This window comes from Cupressus sempervirens, chromosome 7 (genome assembly GCF_028749045.1).
Source record: "Cupressus sempervirens isolate cs-2001-9-10 chromosome 7, ASM2874904v1, whole genome shotgun sequence".
Lineage (NCBI taxonomy): Eukaryota > Viridiplantae > Streptophyta > Pinopsida > Cupressales > Cupressaceae > Cupressus > Cupressus sempervirens.
In genome coordinates this window covers 779,775,015-779,794,230 of record NC_143124.1, presented here as the reverse complement: position 1 = coordinate 779,794,230, position 19,216 = coordinate 779,775,015, and the positions used below count along the sequence as shown (strand labels likewise).

The following is a 19,216-nucleotide window of genomic DNA, read 5'->3' as shown; positions in this document are numbered from 1 at the left end:
TCTCTTCAAGTCTTGGTTTCTCAGAGTTCAATCATCATTCTCCTATCGTGGATTCATCAAAGATGTTGATGAATCTGGGTGGATCTTGCCAAGTAGAAGTTCTTTTTGAATGTTCAAAATCTACTATCATACAGTTTGCTGCCTTTCTCATTTTTGCAAACTTGTACCACAAGTTCGTCCTTGGCTACTCGGAAATTGCTGTAGTTTTGCATCAATCGATGAAGACATGTCATGTTTCAGCAGATTGAGGACCATAGGACCATTCCTATGGTTTCAACACCTGGAAGAAAAGATTGTGTTTTGCACTTGTAATTGTATTTCTTGATCTCTCATAACCTTTTGAGAATGAGACGGATGCTTCATAGTTAGCACTTGGACCTGTTTTGTTATAGACTGACCATTCCTTTGTTTATCATTCAAAGACCTTCATTGTAGCTAAATGAATGACTCCACATGAGAAGTAATTGCATGCATTGGTCCAAGCCATCAAATATTGAATGCATTGTCTTCTGGGCACAAATTGCTTATACTGGTCACATGCCCCTACAGTTTTTTACTCCCAAAACAAAATTGGAAAAGATAGGCATGTGAAGTGGGTTTTCTATTTACAAATAATTTCAGTTGGTCATCACATACGAAAAGAGGACCACCAGCATTTTGCAGATTGTTTGATTTGTCCTCATACGAGTCACACTTCAAATGTTGTAATGACTTTACATCTTGGACTTTCAGACTTGGGCTTCTTTCTATGTTGACAATCTTTGATTTTGGGTAAGCCTACAAACATTTTTAGAATCTTGCATCTTCTAGTTTGGCAGCTTTTCGGGCTTTTCACATCAAGGAAGTGTTGCTTGCCAAATAAATTATCTATACTCAACTGTCTATGACTCTATAGTGTTCATTTTGGTTATCATCAAAACACTTCATTAGTTGTAGGTTTTCTTCTATTAGCCTTGCATGCAACATGATGTCCTTCACTTCTTGAGGAATGCAATTTGTTGCTTCTGTGAACTAGCAAACAGAAAGCTGGGTTTGAGTGTTCCTTTGGCCAGGTGTAGCCATCCTTGGGAAATACCTCCTTAGACCTGGTTAGTCGCTTTCTGATGATTGTTCATCTTCATAATATTGTTTTTGTGGTTATCAATCATTTTAGTAAAATGGGTAAGTTCATTCCATGCCTGAAGACCAGTTTTATGAGTGGCTTAACCAAATAACTCTTTTACTTCGATTGGAAATCCTTTTCCTTACTACTAGGAATCTTTCGGACCGTGACTCCCATTTTGTGGGCCATTTTTTGCGTTCCTTGTGAGAATTTTGGATTTTCTCTTAACTTTTCCATAGCCTTCATCCATTTATACCCCAAGTCGTGAATTGCACTCTTGTACAGAGTTTGAGGATATAACACCATACTTCACTTGCCAAGTTGAATTTTGAGGTTTGTCTTGGTTTAATATTTTAGCTCCCTACAAGTTGCTTTTATCCTTCTCTAGCCACTGCACATATTCACAAAGAACACAGTAAGGCCTACTTGTTTGTCCAACATTTGTAGTCCCTTTAGTCTAAAGTCATTCAAATTTGTTAGCAAACTTAAGAGAAACAAAGACCACTCATGAATTATTGCCAAATCCCTAATCATTTTCAGGTACATGACACAGTATGGTTGTACTTGGATTTATGTCATTTCTAGAATAAAGTACAAAGGAGTGTCAAAACTCTTTGCTATGCATCTTATGCTATTTTTCAACAGGGATTTGAGTGTGCTTTCCATCTTCATCTTCTAACATAGTTGGGCATTTATGATGATGTCAATGTTGATCTCCTCAAACACTACCCTGAGTTGACACTGGAGTTTGAGCTTTCCATTATTAGAATATTGTAATGTTTTTTTAAATGGTCATTGAAGTTTGTCTTCAATTTATCAGGTAGTTTCTATTTTTGTCTTCAATTAACAATTGTTTCATAATAGAAACATCGTCTTTATAAATCTATACAAGGAGCTTTCCTCTCTCCTACTTAATACAACATCGATTTAACATAACATGGTATTAGAGCGGGTTGATGAGATTTTATAAGTTTTTTGAGCTTTTTAAAGAAAAATTTGAGCCTCTTTTGTTTTGGATTTTTTAGAAAGTTGTTTTTGATTTTTTGAAATAAAAATCATTAGAGATATTTTATGAAAATCTTGTGGTTCATCTTCAAAGATTTTTGCTTGAAATTGTGACCCTGGTTGAGAGTTTTGATTGCATGATTTCTTGGTTTGAGCAAAAGTCTTTAAATTTCGAAGGTTGCATGTGCTTTTTATGAGTTGATTGATCTTGCATGTACTGTATATTTTTTTGATCGGTAAGAGGTTGAAGCCAAGATTAGTTATTATTATTATATGTTGTCATTGGTTATTATTATTTATTAACCTCGAGTATGTTTGAACCTATGACCTCCTAGATAAGAGGCCCACAATTTACCGTTGTGTTGTAGGATCTTGCCTTTCTTGCATGTACTGTTTTATCTCGTGAAGTCTCATGTTTTGTTGCATGAAGGTTTCTCAGATGGGTTTAATAATTTTTTCCCTTAAAAAATCATCTGTTTGGTTTACCGATTTTTTCTGAACAACAATGCTTTGTATGCTGATCTGTGTCTTGGATTCTGTTGTCTGGTTTTGATTGATTTTTCACCTCAAAAATCGTGTCCCTTTTTTTCCAATTTTTCTCCTTAAAAAACAAATCGTGGTGTTTTGCACTGTCTTGGGGCGCAATGCTCATCTGCAAAAAGTGTTTGGTGATTTTCTTCAAAATCATGGTTTTAGTTTCATCACGGTGGCTCTAGCTATATGGAGTAATACCTTTGTTACCCAACATCATGGCTTCTTGGTCATTAACATTTGCAGATCTAGGGAGGGTCTCAGCAGTAGCAGAATGTCTTGAAGAATTTGTGACCAAAAGATAGAAGTTAGTCGATGACTATTAAGAGAGTATTGGAATATTGTAATGTTTTTTTAGTGGTCATCGTAGTTAGTCTTCAGTTCATTAGGTAGTTTCTAATTTTGCCTTTAGTTCATGATTGTTTCGTAATAGAAACATTGCCTTTGTAAATCTATGTAAGGAGCTTTCATCTCATTTGTTTAATAAAACATCTATTTGCCACAACATCCATCAGCCATTTGGCATGTGCCATACCAGAATTATTTCAGCTTTTACTGGATGCTGTTGAGTTTTTGATATGAAGCTTTGCTTGACTCGCTTTTGACCATTTCATACCTCGTTGCCAAACAAGGACAACTTCTGCAAAAGGCCAGATGGATCTTTCACCATCAGACGTCGCATCTTTTTCCTTTTTTTCCCAATCATTGGAATCCAATGCTTTTTGTTTGAGAGGAGCGATGAGGATTCCTAGTGCACACATGATTAGACATAAGGTTAGTTTAATTTTACTTTTCTATAGAATAATGTAAGTTATTATTTTAAATTTCATCCTATGTAATTAAGTAAAATTGTAGAAAGATAAAATACAAGTTATTGGGAGGTCAGTTTAAGACAGCTATTTGTTGAAACTGCTTTCAATTTGATTTTATGTGAAGTTTTGGAAGATTCTCACTTTTCTAGTTTTTGCATAGCATATGCCAGTATAATACATCATTCATGTATTTCTGCCATTCAGTTTAATCAAGTTTGTAGTGTTTTTGCCGAGACTATTGTCACCCCATTACTTGTTTTTTAGTCTCTGACTGGTGCATAGCTCGATTCCTTGTCAATGGTCAAAATTAGAGAGTATACAGAAATCCTAAGTTGTTGATGCTGACGCAGATGTGGTTGCGAGAATGCCAATTTTTATTATTTTGATTTTGTATACCTATATATATATATATACTATAAAGATTATATATTATTTATCATACCAGAAATTGTAAGTACTAGCCACTCTTTTTAATACCTGTGATTAGTGTATAAGTCCGGCTTTAATGAAATAATTTCAATATTACAAGGACCAGTTGTAATAAAAGATTTTAGAAGCCCATGTTTTGACGGCATAGTGGATTTACAAATTATAGTTTTTATTTGTCTTTGGCTATTTTTACGATTTGGGTACTTGCCATAAGCTTCTTGAAAGTAACACTGTGGGTTCCAATTGTCTGGAGAAATATTTCTGTGAGAAGTTTATGAAAGGGGACAAATATTATGAGTTTGGTATGTGTGCGGAAAATATAACATTGATGTTAGTTAAACTATTGTTTGATAACTTAATAATCTTCCACCCGAGCATATATCCTGCTGTGTAACGCAAATCCTTTCAACTTCCCCAATACATCTCTACATACTCATCTTGGGCTGAGTGTCTGGTTTGAGTATTGGAATTATCCGCACTGGATTCCTAAACATTCCAAAGGTTTTGTATTGACTGTATTTCTGTGAGTAATATCTTGGTCATCATCCGTGCATGCCATGAGCGGGACCTGGGAGTTTGGGAATCATCAGCTAAGAGTTATGGTATACTGCAACTCACTTGCTATCTCTACGAGAGCTTTGAGACTTCATTCTGGGAAGAGCCAAAGCTTGTTGTCTGCAATTGTGCATCACACGGGTGCTTTGATGTGAAGGAAGAACAAGGCAAATTAAATGTATTGTATCATGTTTGGTATTTGATAACCTTCAAGACAGAGGATGTTTGAGATTCTGAAGCACCTCCACAAGCATTCATAGGCTTGAGATGCGCTTCCTGGGAGAATCCGGGCAGCATCCAAAAGCACTGGAGCGCCAGAACATATCTGCATCAGCGTCTGGATGTTGTGCGAGAGGATTGGTATCTAAGCAAAAATCATTACAAAATTACAGAACTTCCTTATTATGAGAAGAGACCAAAACTTGTTGCTTTAGATGCCTTTCCTTGTGTTGGTTCCCAAAACCACAAATTCGAAATCTAGGAGCTTTGCCAATTCTCCAATACGATCACTCAATCATTTCTGGCCAGTGAATGAGAATAATCCGAATTCCCCTGCATTTTAGGCTTCGCCACACATAGGCGGGTAGACCTTCACTTCAAACCTGATCACTTGGTTCAAAGCTTTTCTATAGTGAATTTAAATCTTTGTCAATTCTTACGCTGACAAGTTCCTCGAACTCAATCAATATGCTGTTATATGATTGCTTCAAATGGTTGAATGTTTATGTAGGGTTATCAATAATTGATTAGATGCTTGCAAGAAGGAAGTATATAGAATACGGACTTCAACCATAAATCCAATGACTATATTTCAATGATTTTAAAAGACCAATGCCTTTGCTTATCCGGGCAACAGAGTCTATTACAATGAAGATTATTATGTTCAACTTTATGAGACAATATATATTTAAAAAATCATCAATTATCCCTATACTCCAAACGCATAAGATAATTCTTGTATGCAATTCAATGTTAGTCTAAAAGGAATCCCTAGCAGAAAGCCCAATTAGACAGAGATGAGGAAACACCTATATATTTCATGCCTATCCTTGATAATTAAACAAAGATTGTGATGAAAAATCCAACGCATAAGCTTTGTCGGAATAATTCAATAATCTTCTTTTTGATCATAAAGAACGAATCTTAATCATAATTTTTATCTCCCTGCCTTGAATAAACATCAACGAAAGGGCTTTTTCTCTATTATTGAAAATATAATATATAAATTTATATTAAAGTCATGCTTTAATATTTAAATTTCTCCTTGCAAATAAATATATCCCTTACAAATGCTTCTCCCATAATGTCTCTTGTTATGTCTCTTTCTTTTGCAAATCATATATCTTCTATTTATATCATTTCAATCCAAATCAGAAGGTGTGACCTTTAGCCAAAAAAACATCTCTTATTTACATTGCATCTTTCCATTAATTGTTCTCTCAATATAATTTGGATTAGTACAACTTTGTTTTAATCTTCAAAGTCCACGATATGACATGAGTGATTTGGATTTTAGAAGCCACGATGTAAGATGACTGTTCGTATGTCTTGGCAGAGATTTGTTTCTATCTTCTTTTGATGATGTCTTTATGCGGTATGCCAAGCTGCTCCTGATGATGTTAAGCCTCAGAAAACTTCATTTTGTCCAGGGCGATACTTCATTTCAAACTCCACATATAATTATCTGCCCATTACTATTCCTGCCCGTGAATCACCGACAGGCCTTCCATCTCTTCGATAGTTTATAGTACCTGAAAAATATTAAAATAAATATTATTATTTCCAAGGTTATCATTGACTGAACCCATGGTGCAATTCGTTCGAGTATTTTCTTTTCTCCAAAACTGATGGCACACTGCTATTCAATGTTAGTCTTCTGTAGACATACCAACTGTATGCTGCTGGAAACTCATATTTTATCCTTGTCATCTTCTGAGGTATATAAAGAATTTCTGCAGATGGCCCATAAACTCCAGAAGTCCTGTGTACCTCATATTCATTGGTGCATATGCTTTCATTGTATTAAATTTCTCACTTTGTGATGCATATCGATGCAAACTCTTAACCGGGCATTAACAACAGGGTCTTCCTTTTGATGATTTATTGATTGTTTAGTTTACAAACTGTATTCTTCTATCCCACAAGTTATCTTCATCGTCAAATTGCACGTTAATATCGCTGTATACATTCATGCTACTGTTTGAATGCTCCCTAATTTCCATTGTCCTTCCTATCACATGCAGATCGATAATACTTCTTGCTTGTTCATATATATTCTTTCTAAACTTGAAGCTTTTTATTAGCAATCACACTGCATACTGTCCTTCTGGTGTTGGCTGTGTATGTTTTAGTGTATACTCTTTTAATTTAAACAATCTTCTCCAACTTTACTATTCAAATGGATGCCCACAATTGCAACAAAATTAGGGCTCCATCACCTTGTATTTCCTATAGTTTGTGCATGAGAAGTGATCATAAAAAAAAATCATAAGTTGGCAAGATCAAGCTTAAATCTAGCGAAAGCATCGCCGGAGGGCCTTTGTTTTGAACAGTCCAACATTGCTGGCAGCTTTACCCCTTATGCTGATCATATGAAATGGTTGCAGGGATGAGCGCAAGACAAAAAGAGATCTTGTAAGCATTTCCTTGATGTTGAATCCAGTAAATATTCATCCCACGCATCCATGTAATGTCCCCTTTCCAGGTCCATCATGATTGATGTTTTAATATGAATTTTAGTATTCATAATAGTCATTTCAGTTATCAAATGATGTTATTATCTAGATTTAGGACTGGTGGATATAGATGTTATCCAAGTTGCCTTGACACCATCTATGGACTCCCTCAAAGTTTATAGGTCCAAGCCTATTTCATGAAGATTTGTGGGACACTGACCCCCACCCTCTATTGGGAAAGATCCACTAGATGGGATTTATACAAGTCCCTCCTTGGTAATGAATAATGCCTTTGATTGAAAAGCATATAATAGTAATATTTGGAGTGATCTAATTTCAATAATTATTCGTTTTAATATTTAGAAATTGATTTTTACTTTCCCCAATATATATAATTGTAATTTGAGATTAATAACTAATAATAATATTAAGATTTTATTTTTGATGCAAGAGCATCATGGGTTTGCTCGGTGACTACTTTGCAGTTCTTGGAGGAATTCTTGGGAGTTGCTTTGGAGAATACTTGAAGTGTTTCTCGGTCAAAGAAGAGGTGCTCGACAATCTTGGAGGTGCTCGGTCGTCGAAGGCACTCGGCATGCATTGGGAGCTTGGTGATGCTTAGTTGCAATATTAACCGAGTATTAACTTGTCGTGTAAACTGAGTTGCAGTGTTAATTGAGTATTAACCTGTCATGTTAACCGAGTTGAAGTGTAACCGAGTTTTCCTTCATGTGCTGAGTGAACTTGATAGTTGTTGATATTCGGAAGTGGTTTTATGATGCTCGGTCATGTCTTGGTTCTAGCTTTGCCCAAGTTGTCTGTGTTTGGTTTCTAGTGTGAGCCGACCTTGGCAATTAATTTAGTTGTATTAAATTTCTGTTGTAAGCTGACTTGTGGCTTAAATGTGCATTTAATGTAAGAGTTTATTTAATTTGTAACATACTAGGCCGACCTGTGGCTTAGTTGGGTATAAGTAGGGGGTCTTGTGGAGTCTTTAGTCATAATCATCAAGCTTGGAGAAGAGGATGAAGGTGAGGAGCAAACTTTTAGAAGAGCTAGTGGCTGAGGTTTGGGAAACCAGGAGATTGCTTGGTGGGCTTGCGAGCACAAGTTTAGATCTTCCTTGGATGTTTCTACTAGAGTGTGGATTTGGACTAGCTAGCGTTTGGATTGGATCTTGAGGCATCTTGTAGAACTATTACTTGCTTTGTATTTGGCCGTAACGGAGAAGATCTTACAGCTAGACACATTGCATGTAATCAATTATTTTATGAATAAAGAGTTGTAATTAGTATTAGATTTTGCATTGTTGTATTCTATGTCACAATGTTCGAGTTCGAATTTGTGTTCGGTAACTATGAAATTTGGATAAAATTCGACACTTAAAAAAAAAGGAAAAAAATTGACAATAAATTCACCTATATAAATTATTTATTAAAAAAAATATAAATAATAAATAAAAAAATAAAAAAATATTATATAGAACAATATTATAATTTAAATAGATAAATCATATCTACTACTATTATCATATAAAATAATATTATCTAAATATAAAAACACTACACAAATAAGAATAATGTTGATAACATTAATTAAAAAAACACACTACAAATCCACCATGTAAATAGAACAAATAATATTAACATATATAATAATATTATCTAAACATATAAAAATACCATATGAATAAATAATATTTACCACTATAAACATGATTCAACGAACAAATAAATCCTAGTTCAAAGTGCGGGCATATAAACACTACAACTTACTAAATTTGATTGCCAGTCGAGCCTAGTCAAGTTCGCGGATTTCTTGGAAGGGTTGCGGTTTTGAAAGGAGCTTTGTGATTATCATAAAATGATCTGCATGATCCTATCTTATTAGAGTTGTCGAGGGCGGCAAAAGAGGCCTTTAGAATTGACCAGGACAGCCTTCTCAAAATCCCGTGCAGCATTGTCTTTTCAAGAAAACAAAAAGGATTCGACCCCATTTAATTTCTTCTATAGAATTTCTACAGAGTGCTGCAGCCTCCATTTAAAATATTATTCGCAAAGTTGAAGAGGCATCTTAGGTGGACGAATTTAGATCGAATCCTTGTGACTAAGGTTGTATTGTTTCCATTGTGTGGTTATTTGTTGGGGGCTAGGACATCTCCTTTGGGGATTCTCCTATCTTGCACTGCATTAGATGGTATCAAAGCACAATTGCTCTTGAGAGTATAGACAGATCGCCAAAGTTGAGGTAGTTTGCACCAAGTGCTTGGGTTGAGAGGAGTTGATCTAAGAAGATCTTGATCTTGTGTTGGATTGCTCTTTCTGGAGTCCTAGATATCTTGGTTGTGAGGTGGTAGATTGTGGTTTAGACTTACTATTGCAGAGGACTTGTAGATGGATCACTAGATGTGAAGATGGAAGGTTGATCTTGTTGGAGCATGATCACAGAGAGTTTGTGTGATTTATGTTGCAAATTTGTGTTCCTAAAATTGTGATTTTCTCTTGGTTGTTCGTGCGAGGTGACAGGTTGCGATTTGACTTGCAAACAACTTGAGTTTGTCACAAGGAGCGTGGGAAGGATTTGTTGCAGAGGGTTTATGAAGATCTTGGAAGATGCTTTTGAGAAGATTGGACCCTAGGATGATTGAGAATATTCGTAATATAATGGAGATGAGGATTAATGAGACGATTACTCGGGTGGACGCTGCTGCGGACACTTCTTTTTCTAAATGAGTTGTGAAACCGAAGAAAAAAATCGTATGCTATTGGAGTTGGAGTCTACCGATCCAGAAGAGAGTTGTCTGGCTGGTTAGGAGACTTGTTCGAGAATGAAAACGACATGGCAAGGTCAAGGTTGAGGTTGGTTTTGTTGATTAGTTTGTGGAGTTTGATGCGAAACCTGTAGAGCAACTTGTGTTTGTTGCTGAAAAGGTTCCTAACCTTGTTGATGCTGAGATGGAGATTGGTTTTCATGATCATTTGGTTCAGTCTGACATGGAAATTGCAGAACACTTGGTTGTGGATGATCCAATTGCTGTGGGTGATCTTATTATGAGCAATGAGATTGCTGGTGTTGGGAGTTTGACATTTGTTGGTGATGTTGCTGATGTGGATCTACATGGTACTGCAGATCTGTATGTTCTTGATTTGTTGATGGTTGACATGGATGAGAATTTACTTGTGAAGCATTATGTTCAGTTTGTTCTTGGGAGTGAGCATGCTGATTGGGTTGTTGAGATTTTAGGAGATTTTGGTGTTTGACAGAATGATGTAGATGTGGGTGATTTACAAATTGGTTTTCTTGTCCTTGATGGAGTGGAAACCTTTGGTGAAGATGAAGATTGGATAAGATCTTTCTTTGGGCATCAAAGTGTGGGACACACTTTTCTATTTACTTGGGGAGTCTGATGCAGGAGCATCATATGTTTGCTCGGTGACTACTTTGGAGTTCTTGGAGGAATTCTTGATAGTTGCTTTGGAGAATACTTGGAGTGTTACTTGGTCAAAGAAGGGGTGCTCGACGATCCTTGAGGTGCTTAGTCGTCGAAGGCACTCGCGATGCACTGGGAGCTTGGTGATGCCCAGTTGCAATGTTAACCAAGTATTAACCTGTCGTGTTAACCGAGTTGCAGTGTTAACTGAGTATTAACTTGTCATGTTAACCAAGTTGCAGTGTTAACTGAGTATTAACCTATCATGTTAACCAAGTGTTCCTTAATGTGCCGAGTGAACCTAATAATTGCTAATACTCGGAAGTGGTTTTTCAATGCTTGGTCATGTCTTGGTTCCAACTTTGCCGAAGTTCTCTGTGTTCGGTTTCTAGTGTGAGCTGACCTTGGCAATTAATTTGGTTTTATTTAATTTCTGTTATAAGCCGACTTGTGGCTTAAATGTACATTTAATGCAAGGTTTTGTTTAATTTGTAACATACTAGGCCTGCTTGTGGCTTAGTTGGGTATAAGTAGGGGTCTTGTGGAGTCTTTAGTCATAATCATCAAGCTTGGAGAAGAAGATGAAGTAGAGGAGCGAACTTTGAGAAGGGCTAGTAGCTAAGGCTTTGGAAACCAAGAGATTGCTTGGTGGGCTTGCGAGCACAAGTTTAGATTTTCCTTGGAGGTTTTAACTAGAGTGTGGATTTGGACTAGCTAGAGTTTGGATTGGATCTTGAGGGATCTTGCAAAACTATTACTTGCTTTGTATTTGGCCGTAACCGAGAAGGCCTTACAACCCGATGCATTGCATGTAATCAGTTATTTTATGAATAGAGTTGTAATTGGTATCAGATCTTGCATTGTTGTATTGTTTCTACTGTGTGGTTATTTGCTGGGGGCTAGGACATCTCCTTTAGGGATTCTCTTGCCTTGCATTGCATGAATTTCCAATCTCAAGTATAAGAAAATTGATTCTATTTATATATTTGTTTGGTTAAAAACACCCATTTAATAATAATCCTAAATGTAAGTTACTTTACATAGCTAGCGGCTGATGCCACCATGTCAATCTGATATGACCCATGTATTTAATATGTGTTAGCAGCCCCTTCAATTACATGTTGCCAATTTTTGGTAGTGATTGGCGGTGATTATTTTGGGAGGGAATATTCCTATTTATTCTCCTTTTAAAATATCTTCCTGCTCCCCGATCGAGGGGATATTCTTTAAAACCATTATTCATTTGCCCTTTTCCATGTTTTTCCTTCCTCATTTCATATGCTTTTCTTATCATATATATATAATTTTTTTTTTTTCTTTTCCGGTGGTTGACTTATAGTTATTCTTTGGGGTTTATTTTATACCCCTGCTCTTTTAAGGGTCGCAGTGTGTGATTAGTCCTATGCGACCCTTTGCACAGGCTGGTACAGCTGTTTCATTTAATAGTTGACGTTATTTGCTTAAGGTGTCTTAGTTTTTATTAATTATATTCGTTTATAATATGGGTATTGTTTATCTAGTTATTCAATAATCAAATACCAATTAATTTATATTTGTTTGTAATATTTTTTCAATCAAAATTATATATATATATATATATATATATATATATAGTAATTATTTAGACATTTTACTTATATTTTCTATAACGAAATGCTTATATGAATCTATTTATTAAATAATTTATTTTAGATAATCAAGATGTCTAATAATCATTTTATTCTTTAATTGATTACATAATTATTTCAAATAGGGATATCAACTACTGTGATTTAATGTCAAGTCTCAAGACTAGAGGGGGATATTACAATCCATATGGTATATTTGTTTCAACCATAGGTTTTTGAGTAACTAAGTTGGCAGATTTTCAATTGCTTTTTTCATTTGCAGAGAATCAACAAACTATTGTTACAAAGAGGATTGCCAGAACTGTTCATTGCACTAGTCAATTCTGGTGTCTGTAATTGTCAAGTGTAAGCAGAACACCACACCGTATTTCTTCCAAATCTAGATTCAAATAGCTAAACTGAGTTTTAATATCCATCCAAACAAGTTTATTTTATTTCTTCAATGGTTTACTGATATCAAAGGAGACAGTATATTCAAGGCAGCTGAAGGAACCTTTTCTTCTGCAAGATAAGGCATATTTTTATACAGGGTACGGCAGCAGGGGTTTTCTATTTTTTGTTGCATTCTAATACATCTCTTATTTTTCTTTCAGCAAACAATTTTTTTTTCTACATAATAAAATGAAAGTCTCCGTTTATACTTCACACCCAATCATTTATTGAAGTTAGGCTAATTATTCTTGTCTGTAGTTGTCTATTGCAGACACATATACCATCAGATTCATGACATTGGGCAGCTGTACAAGTTTGATGTGCGCAATGTTTTTCTTCTCTAAATATTTCCATCCATTCCCACTGTAAACTATCCTTTATAGTTATGAAGAAGCAAAATATAGGGAAGCAAAGCAACAGCATATTATCACATTTGCAGATAACCTCAGTTATGATCCTGTCTAATTTATATATCTAAAATAGATGTTTCATTGCACTGTTACAAATCAAAAGTCTTTAGAGTCTAATGCTCGGGTCAAATTCTGACCACCTTTCAAACAAATCATTCCATTTAAGTGATCCATGCATTGTATTTGGCTTAAAATAACAAATTTGTTGTCTTCTTTTTTTGTGATTATTATCCTTCTTACATTTCTCATGTTTTGATGTGTTTTTTCATTATAAACCTATGTAACTGAAAAAGCCAGCAAAATACACCTTTTGCCATGACATATTGTTGCTCTGTGCATGGAATGCTAGTATGACTAGCACATTGTATTTATACAGTCAGAACACAAATTTATCTTTTCAAGTTGCAAATACTGAAGCGCAATTAATGAAGTGCTGCCATTTAAAAAAACTATTTGTTTTCCTTTCCTTTTTTTTCCCTAATAAATATCTGATCCTAAAGAGTAAAGTGAGATAAAGATCTTAGTATGTAAAATTTTAGTTTTTGGGATTGAAAACTAGATTTTAGTGAACTTATAAAATTTGCCATTTGGCAATAAATAGCTTATAAAGTTTTTTTTTGTGATAGGTACCTTAAAATGAAGGACAGGCTTAGAGAAATGGAAAGGGAAAAATTGGGTCTTATCAGCAAGGAAAGACAGAGGGAACTTGATATGGAAAAGGAGAAAAAAAAACAAGAAAAGAAAGAAAAAGTCATTACAGATGAGAGAGAAGAATTAGATGTTGTTAAATTAGGTATCTTCCACAAAGATGAAATTGAAATGCCATCTTTTGAACTTACTATAGAGGAGGGCAAATGCCTTGCAAAGGAGTATAGCAAGTTGCAAATGAGGAACTTGAGGAAAACACAAGCTGAGGAAACTATGAGGCTCAAATTGAAGAACGAAGCCGTTGCAGCTCTTCCTCTTCAACTAAGAGAGGCAGCTCTTGTTCCCGATTTTACCCCATTTCCTCCGAATAGGCACCGAGCTTATTTGACACCACCAATTGAAGGATATAATCAGAGACTTAAAGACACTGCCAAACAACAAGTAGACAAAAGATACAGGCGATGAAACTTGTTTCTTGGAAGCTCGTGGCAGTTCAGTTCTTAGCTGCAGTTCTTTCAATCAGAAACTCAGTTGGCACAAACCAGATGTTGCTGTGCACTAGTTGGAAATTCTTTTTAATTAATGACCATTTTTACAACAATATTTTAGGTACTCACCAGTGAAAATATTTGTTTTTAGTGGACATTTCAATTAGCTTCTTAGAGAAAAGTAGTGAAAATGCTTGTACTTGCTGTGTAGGAAAAGTTTCAAGCTTCTAAATCAAAACTATTGGCAAATTTTGAAATTACTTTTCTGTTAAATTCTATTTCCACATAGAAAATACTCCAGCTTGCTTCAGAGATGATGACAAATAGCTTTGGCAACTCTACATTTTGATGAAGTGGTGAGTTACATATGATACATTAGTAAAACTTATATACAGCAGCGAACATTTAAATCATGATATTTTTTGGCTGGCCTTACAAGTGGTAGTTTTCTATTGTTTCAAGTTGTAACAAAAAAACTGGCTGTATTGCCTATGATCTTTATCTACACAGTTTTTCTGTTTATCATGCCATACAAAATCAAAGCATGTATTTGTATCATGTACAGTCAAAATATGAATAACTGTGATGCTTAAGATTTGAATATTGAATACTCCTAATGATGTCAGTCTTACTGTACCTTCCTGTTTGCAGCATACGGGGTTACTTCAACAAGAAATGGCTGCCGGGGCAGCCTTCATTTAATCAATTTGTTTGAGAATAGTTATGATTCGGGCATCAAAATGTGGGCTTACGGAGTTATGCAAAACCTCAGTTACATAAGGGTCTGATTTCCTTTGTTGAGCATCAGCATTTGTTTTGATTAATTAATGACACAAATTAACATCCCCCATGGGACTTTGACACAGGATCGCTTGCTCAACAACCAACAAGCTAACTTTTGCTCGACGCCCATATGCACGAGCATTAATGTTCATTAGTGAAATGTACAAATTTGATAGTCCCTGCCTATATATAGGCAGGGAACTAATGTTTACAGTTACTTTTCTTAATTAATTTTTGCAAACAAATCACTGTATTTATAAGGTTCGAAAACAGATTTATTTTAAAATTAATTTTTAGTGAATAATTCTTTTTTGATTGGCTGCTCTGAATTTTCCTAGTGGTATTTTTGTTTTTTTAATTCAAAAAATATCAAAAATAAAATATCTTCAAATTCTGGAAAGTTCTAGTATTTCTACTTGGGGGAAGGAGAAATAGAGACAACTGATAATGGAAACCCACTCCTAGTGGTAGTCTGCATCATCGGCTATGACCCAGTAGTCCCCCAGCACAGCAAAAATGTGCAAAAATGGCGGCACATAGCACAGCAGTCAGCTGCTTTTGCTTAAGATTCATTATAATGACATTGGTCTCGCTGTTCGGAGCTCTTATTTCTGAGTTTCTTGTGATCAGAACCAGGAATTTTCAGAAAGGGGACTTCTATACTAAATACCAGTTCTATTAGTGAAGAGTTAAACCTCAATCAGAGATAATGCCCTTCACAATGCTGCAAACCCCAGCTACACAAAGGTCATGAAGATGTAGAAGAAGACACGGCACTTAAATCTTGTTTTCCATTGTTTCTATTGTTTCTGAAAGACTCGGTGTAAATGACACCATATCTGGGATATAATAAAGGTATATGCGAATTTTCATCATAGTCAACCACAATATTATTGCAAATTTACACAAAAATACCAATCACGAAATCATAAACTAGCTCTTGAGCGACACAAAATTCTTGTGCCTCATTATAAATGCTTCCAAAACCCCAACTGCCAAGCAACTCGTCCTTGCTGAAACCCTTGGTAGCGATATAAAGCCTTACTGTTAGGTCACGTACATTACTTCCCTCATTCTTCACTTAAAAAATATTACAAAATTAGACCTTTCTCAGTGCTGTGATCAGTTGGAAGACACAGATCTACAAATGATCTCTACAACTGTTAAAACCCTAATAACACTGCGTTTGGGGAATTGTGAGCAGCCCGAGGAGCGTATATTGAATGTAGGGTTAGTTAGAAGTTGTACTGTTCTTGAACATGCCCTGTCATCGCTGCCCAATTTGCTGGATCCTGGCATTACGGAGTTGGGTAGGGTTTGTAAGAGGCTTCGAACCCTTACTCTTGAGAAATGCAGGAATTTGTCGGGAAATGCTCTAGTAGCCCTTTCAGAATGCAAGTATCTTTGTCAATATTGAGTTTAAATGGTTATTTAGGGTTTAATCATGCTTGTCTCACTTGGGACAAAACTGCGCAATACTTGTGAAGATCCATCTTGAGATTATATTACTATGGGCTTGAAGTCTTTGGCTCTACATTGCCTCCATCTTCAGGAATTGTATATGGTGACTTGAGAGAACTGTTAAGGTTTTCAAATTTGATTTCGCTGCACATAGATACAGATGGGCGAATGTTTTCTGATGCCCGATAGCAGAAGTTGCTAAATCGAACACGGCCCTCAAAGAATTTATGTACATTAACTGGCATTGCCCTTTGAGTGATGGAGATGCAAGGTTGCTTGTGCATAGGTGCAAGAGTCTTGAGAAACTTTGTCTGCTGGCATCAAGTTTTTCGGAGTCTGCATTGTTGTGAATAATGAAATGTAGGGGTCTAAAATGCCTTGCGCCTCAATGCTACCGCAGTGAAGGGCAAGGCCTAGCTGCAATTGGTCCTTGTGGGATGGAATTAAAGGAGTTCTCTCTTAGATTTGGAAGGGGGATCAGGGATGTGGAACTGGAGTCTTTTATGATGCATTTCAACAAAGAGTTGGAACAAATCAGTCTTTGTCACTGTCTAGGACCTTCTTCAAGGGGGTTCTCTGACGTAGGTCTTTGCTGTAATCTCCAAAGTTTGGATCTGAGTTTTACAAATATAGATGATTTAAGCTTGGCTATTATAGCAAGTGATGCCAAAATGCTTAGTCATTTGAGCCTGGTTAAATGTGAGTTTGTGAGGGATATGAAGGTATTGTCCAATTTCAGGGCATTGGAACGGCTGAATGTTCATCAATGCCCATTTGTTACTGATGAGGGGCTTAATTTTCTTTCTGCTAGGTGCAGTAAGTTGGTTCATCTAAACTTAGCATCAACAAGGATAACAGATACTGGTGTATCCTACCTTGCATCTTGCAGTTTATTGCGATCATTGATAATTGCTTACTGCAGGCATCTTCAAGGTCCTGGTCTGGTTATATTAGCGTCTCTATGCAATTGGATACAGCACCTTGTCATAAGTGATCGCTTCGGGAATTCATCCTTCATAGAAGATTTAAGAAAACATTTTTGCATGGTACACTTTGAAGTTGATGGATGACATGGCTCTGATTCTGTGAGTAGAGTGCAAATGTTGATTCAAGTCTAAAGCTGCAAGGAAGCAACAACATCCAAATATTTTGTCTCCATTGTACTTAATATTAGGAAATTAATCAAATATGCTGTACCCATTGTATTGAATATTGAATTGACCATTGGGGTGTATAATTTACTATATGGGTGCATCCATGCACTGTATGTGAATGGAACAGTGGAGATCCATTCTCATATTGGCATATTTGAGCACGTGTTCTTGTTTAGTTGGGAAACTGCATTAAGATTATACTGCTTTTATAGTTGCCTTTCTCTAAGAAGTGCCCCTTGTATTATTTTGTAGATAAATTGAGAGCATTGCAATGTGCCAATGACAATCAATTATCTTTTCAAGTAGTTTTGCTTGTGTCATCAGTGTTTGATATGATGAACCTTTTATAACTTCTTACCTTGCCTTCTAGATTGATATTGCTGGATCAACTTCTTGAATCATCAAAGAGATAATGGTTTGTTCACCCTATTCCTATTTGCCATCAATCAGAACATCAGAAAATGATGATATTCAGCTTACTCCTAAAAGTATCAGATTGTGCTCAGAGATTGCATATGTCTTAGATATGGGAGACCAAGTCTCGGACAGGGATACCATTTGCAAAAAATGGTATAGGGGGGTACTAGAAGATGCAAATATATACAATGAATAAGTTAAATAAATTTTACAATTTTGAGTTTTAATGTTAACTCTATAGTATGTAGTTTATCAAAAGCTAATATCATGGAGTACCCATCTTCCCTTCCTAAATCAGTCCATTAACTTTTTGTTCGCATAGTTATCTCAAGCCCTGTTAATATTTTTTTTGTTCTAGTTATACTTCTGTATTTTATATGAAATATAATGTTACAAAAAAATCTGGTACAGAAGGGGATTACTAATTATATATTGCTGGCTTAGCTTTATTGAAAAATAATAATAATTGTCATTTCGTTTTAAGTCGTAATTAAGTTATATGATCATTTATACAGTGTTATATGGGTCATTAATTCAGTTTGGACAGCATTCATTTTATAAATATGGTATATGTAAATATAAGAATATTTGTTATTATCATATTGTGAAATGTTTTCTTATTGGAGACAAGCAGAGGATTGCCCTCTTGGTTTATTCAGTATTTATTGTTTATATTTCATTTTTCTTCTCTAGACAATTAAGTTCTGACATTACATCTATACTCACAAGTAAACAAAGAGCCAAGTGTACCTTAACACAACATGGCATTCATAAGTATCATGTGAATAGGTAACACACCATAAACCTTAATAATGACCATCTGTATAGTTATATATACATAGTTGAGTCATTCTAGACACACACATGCATACACATACACACATAGAGGGAGGACACACACAGAAACAAGAACTTTGTTCTTATTAGAGACTGACTATATGGTTATGTCAATTTAGATGCATACCCTATACATAGACATACACGTACACATGCACAAACAAGTAATACACGTGTGCACATGTATTTCATGTTTGTGTAGTTGTGCGTGTTCATCATATTTGTCTCTGTGTATGTATGCTTATGCATCTAGATAAACTATGTAAATAGAATTATATATATGATCATGTAACATAAGAAGGTTTGTGGTATATTATCTACTCACATGAGCTAATCAATGTCGTATTGTGTTTTAGGGTAAACTTCACTCTTATATTTTCAAATTATCAAATACTTGCAACAATATTTTAATTTTTAAT

The 19,216-nt window shown here is 35.4% G+C and overlaps 1 protein-coding gene and 1 pseudogene across 3 annotated transcripts in view; both read left to right on the top strand.

Annotated features, from left to right (window-relative positions):
* Positions 1-15,241, top strand: part of LOC149549650 (uncharacterized) — a 52,778-nt gene extending 37,537 nt beyond the window's left edge. The window contains exons 2-4 of one of the 3 annotated variants that reach the window (XR_016354129.1): positions 13,636-14,266; positions 14,435-14,501; positions 14,797-15,241. Coding sequence is in view for 1 of the 3 variants with exons in the window: in XM_089792957.1 (XP_089649083.1) it covers positions 13,636-14,122 (487 nt within the window). In the remaining 2 variants the exon portion in view is untranslated. Of the gene's footprint in view, positions 1-13,635; positions 14,562-14,796 lie in introns of those variants that run through there. The other 2 variants (XR_016354130.1, XM_089792957.1) reach the window with 2 other exon arrangements.
* Positions 15,242-15,454: 213 nt separating this feature from the next.
* Positions 15,455-17,459, top strand: LOC149549649 (uncharacterized; annotated as a pseudogene).
* The last annotated feature ends 1,757 nt before the right edge of the window (positions 17,460-19,216 follow it).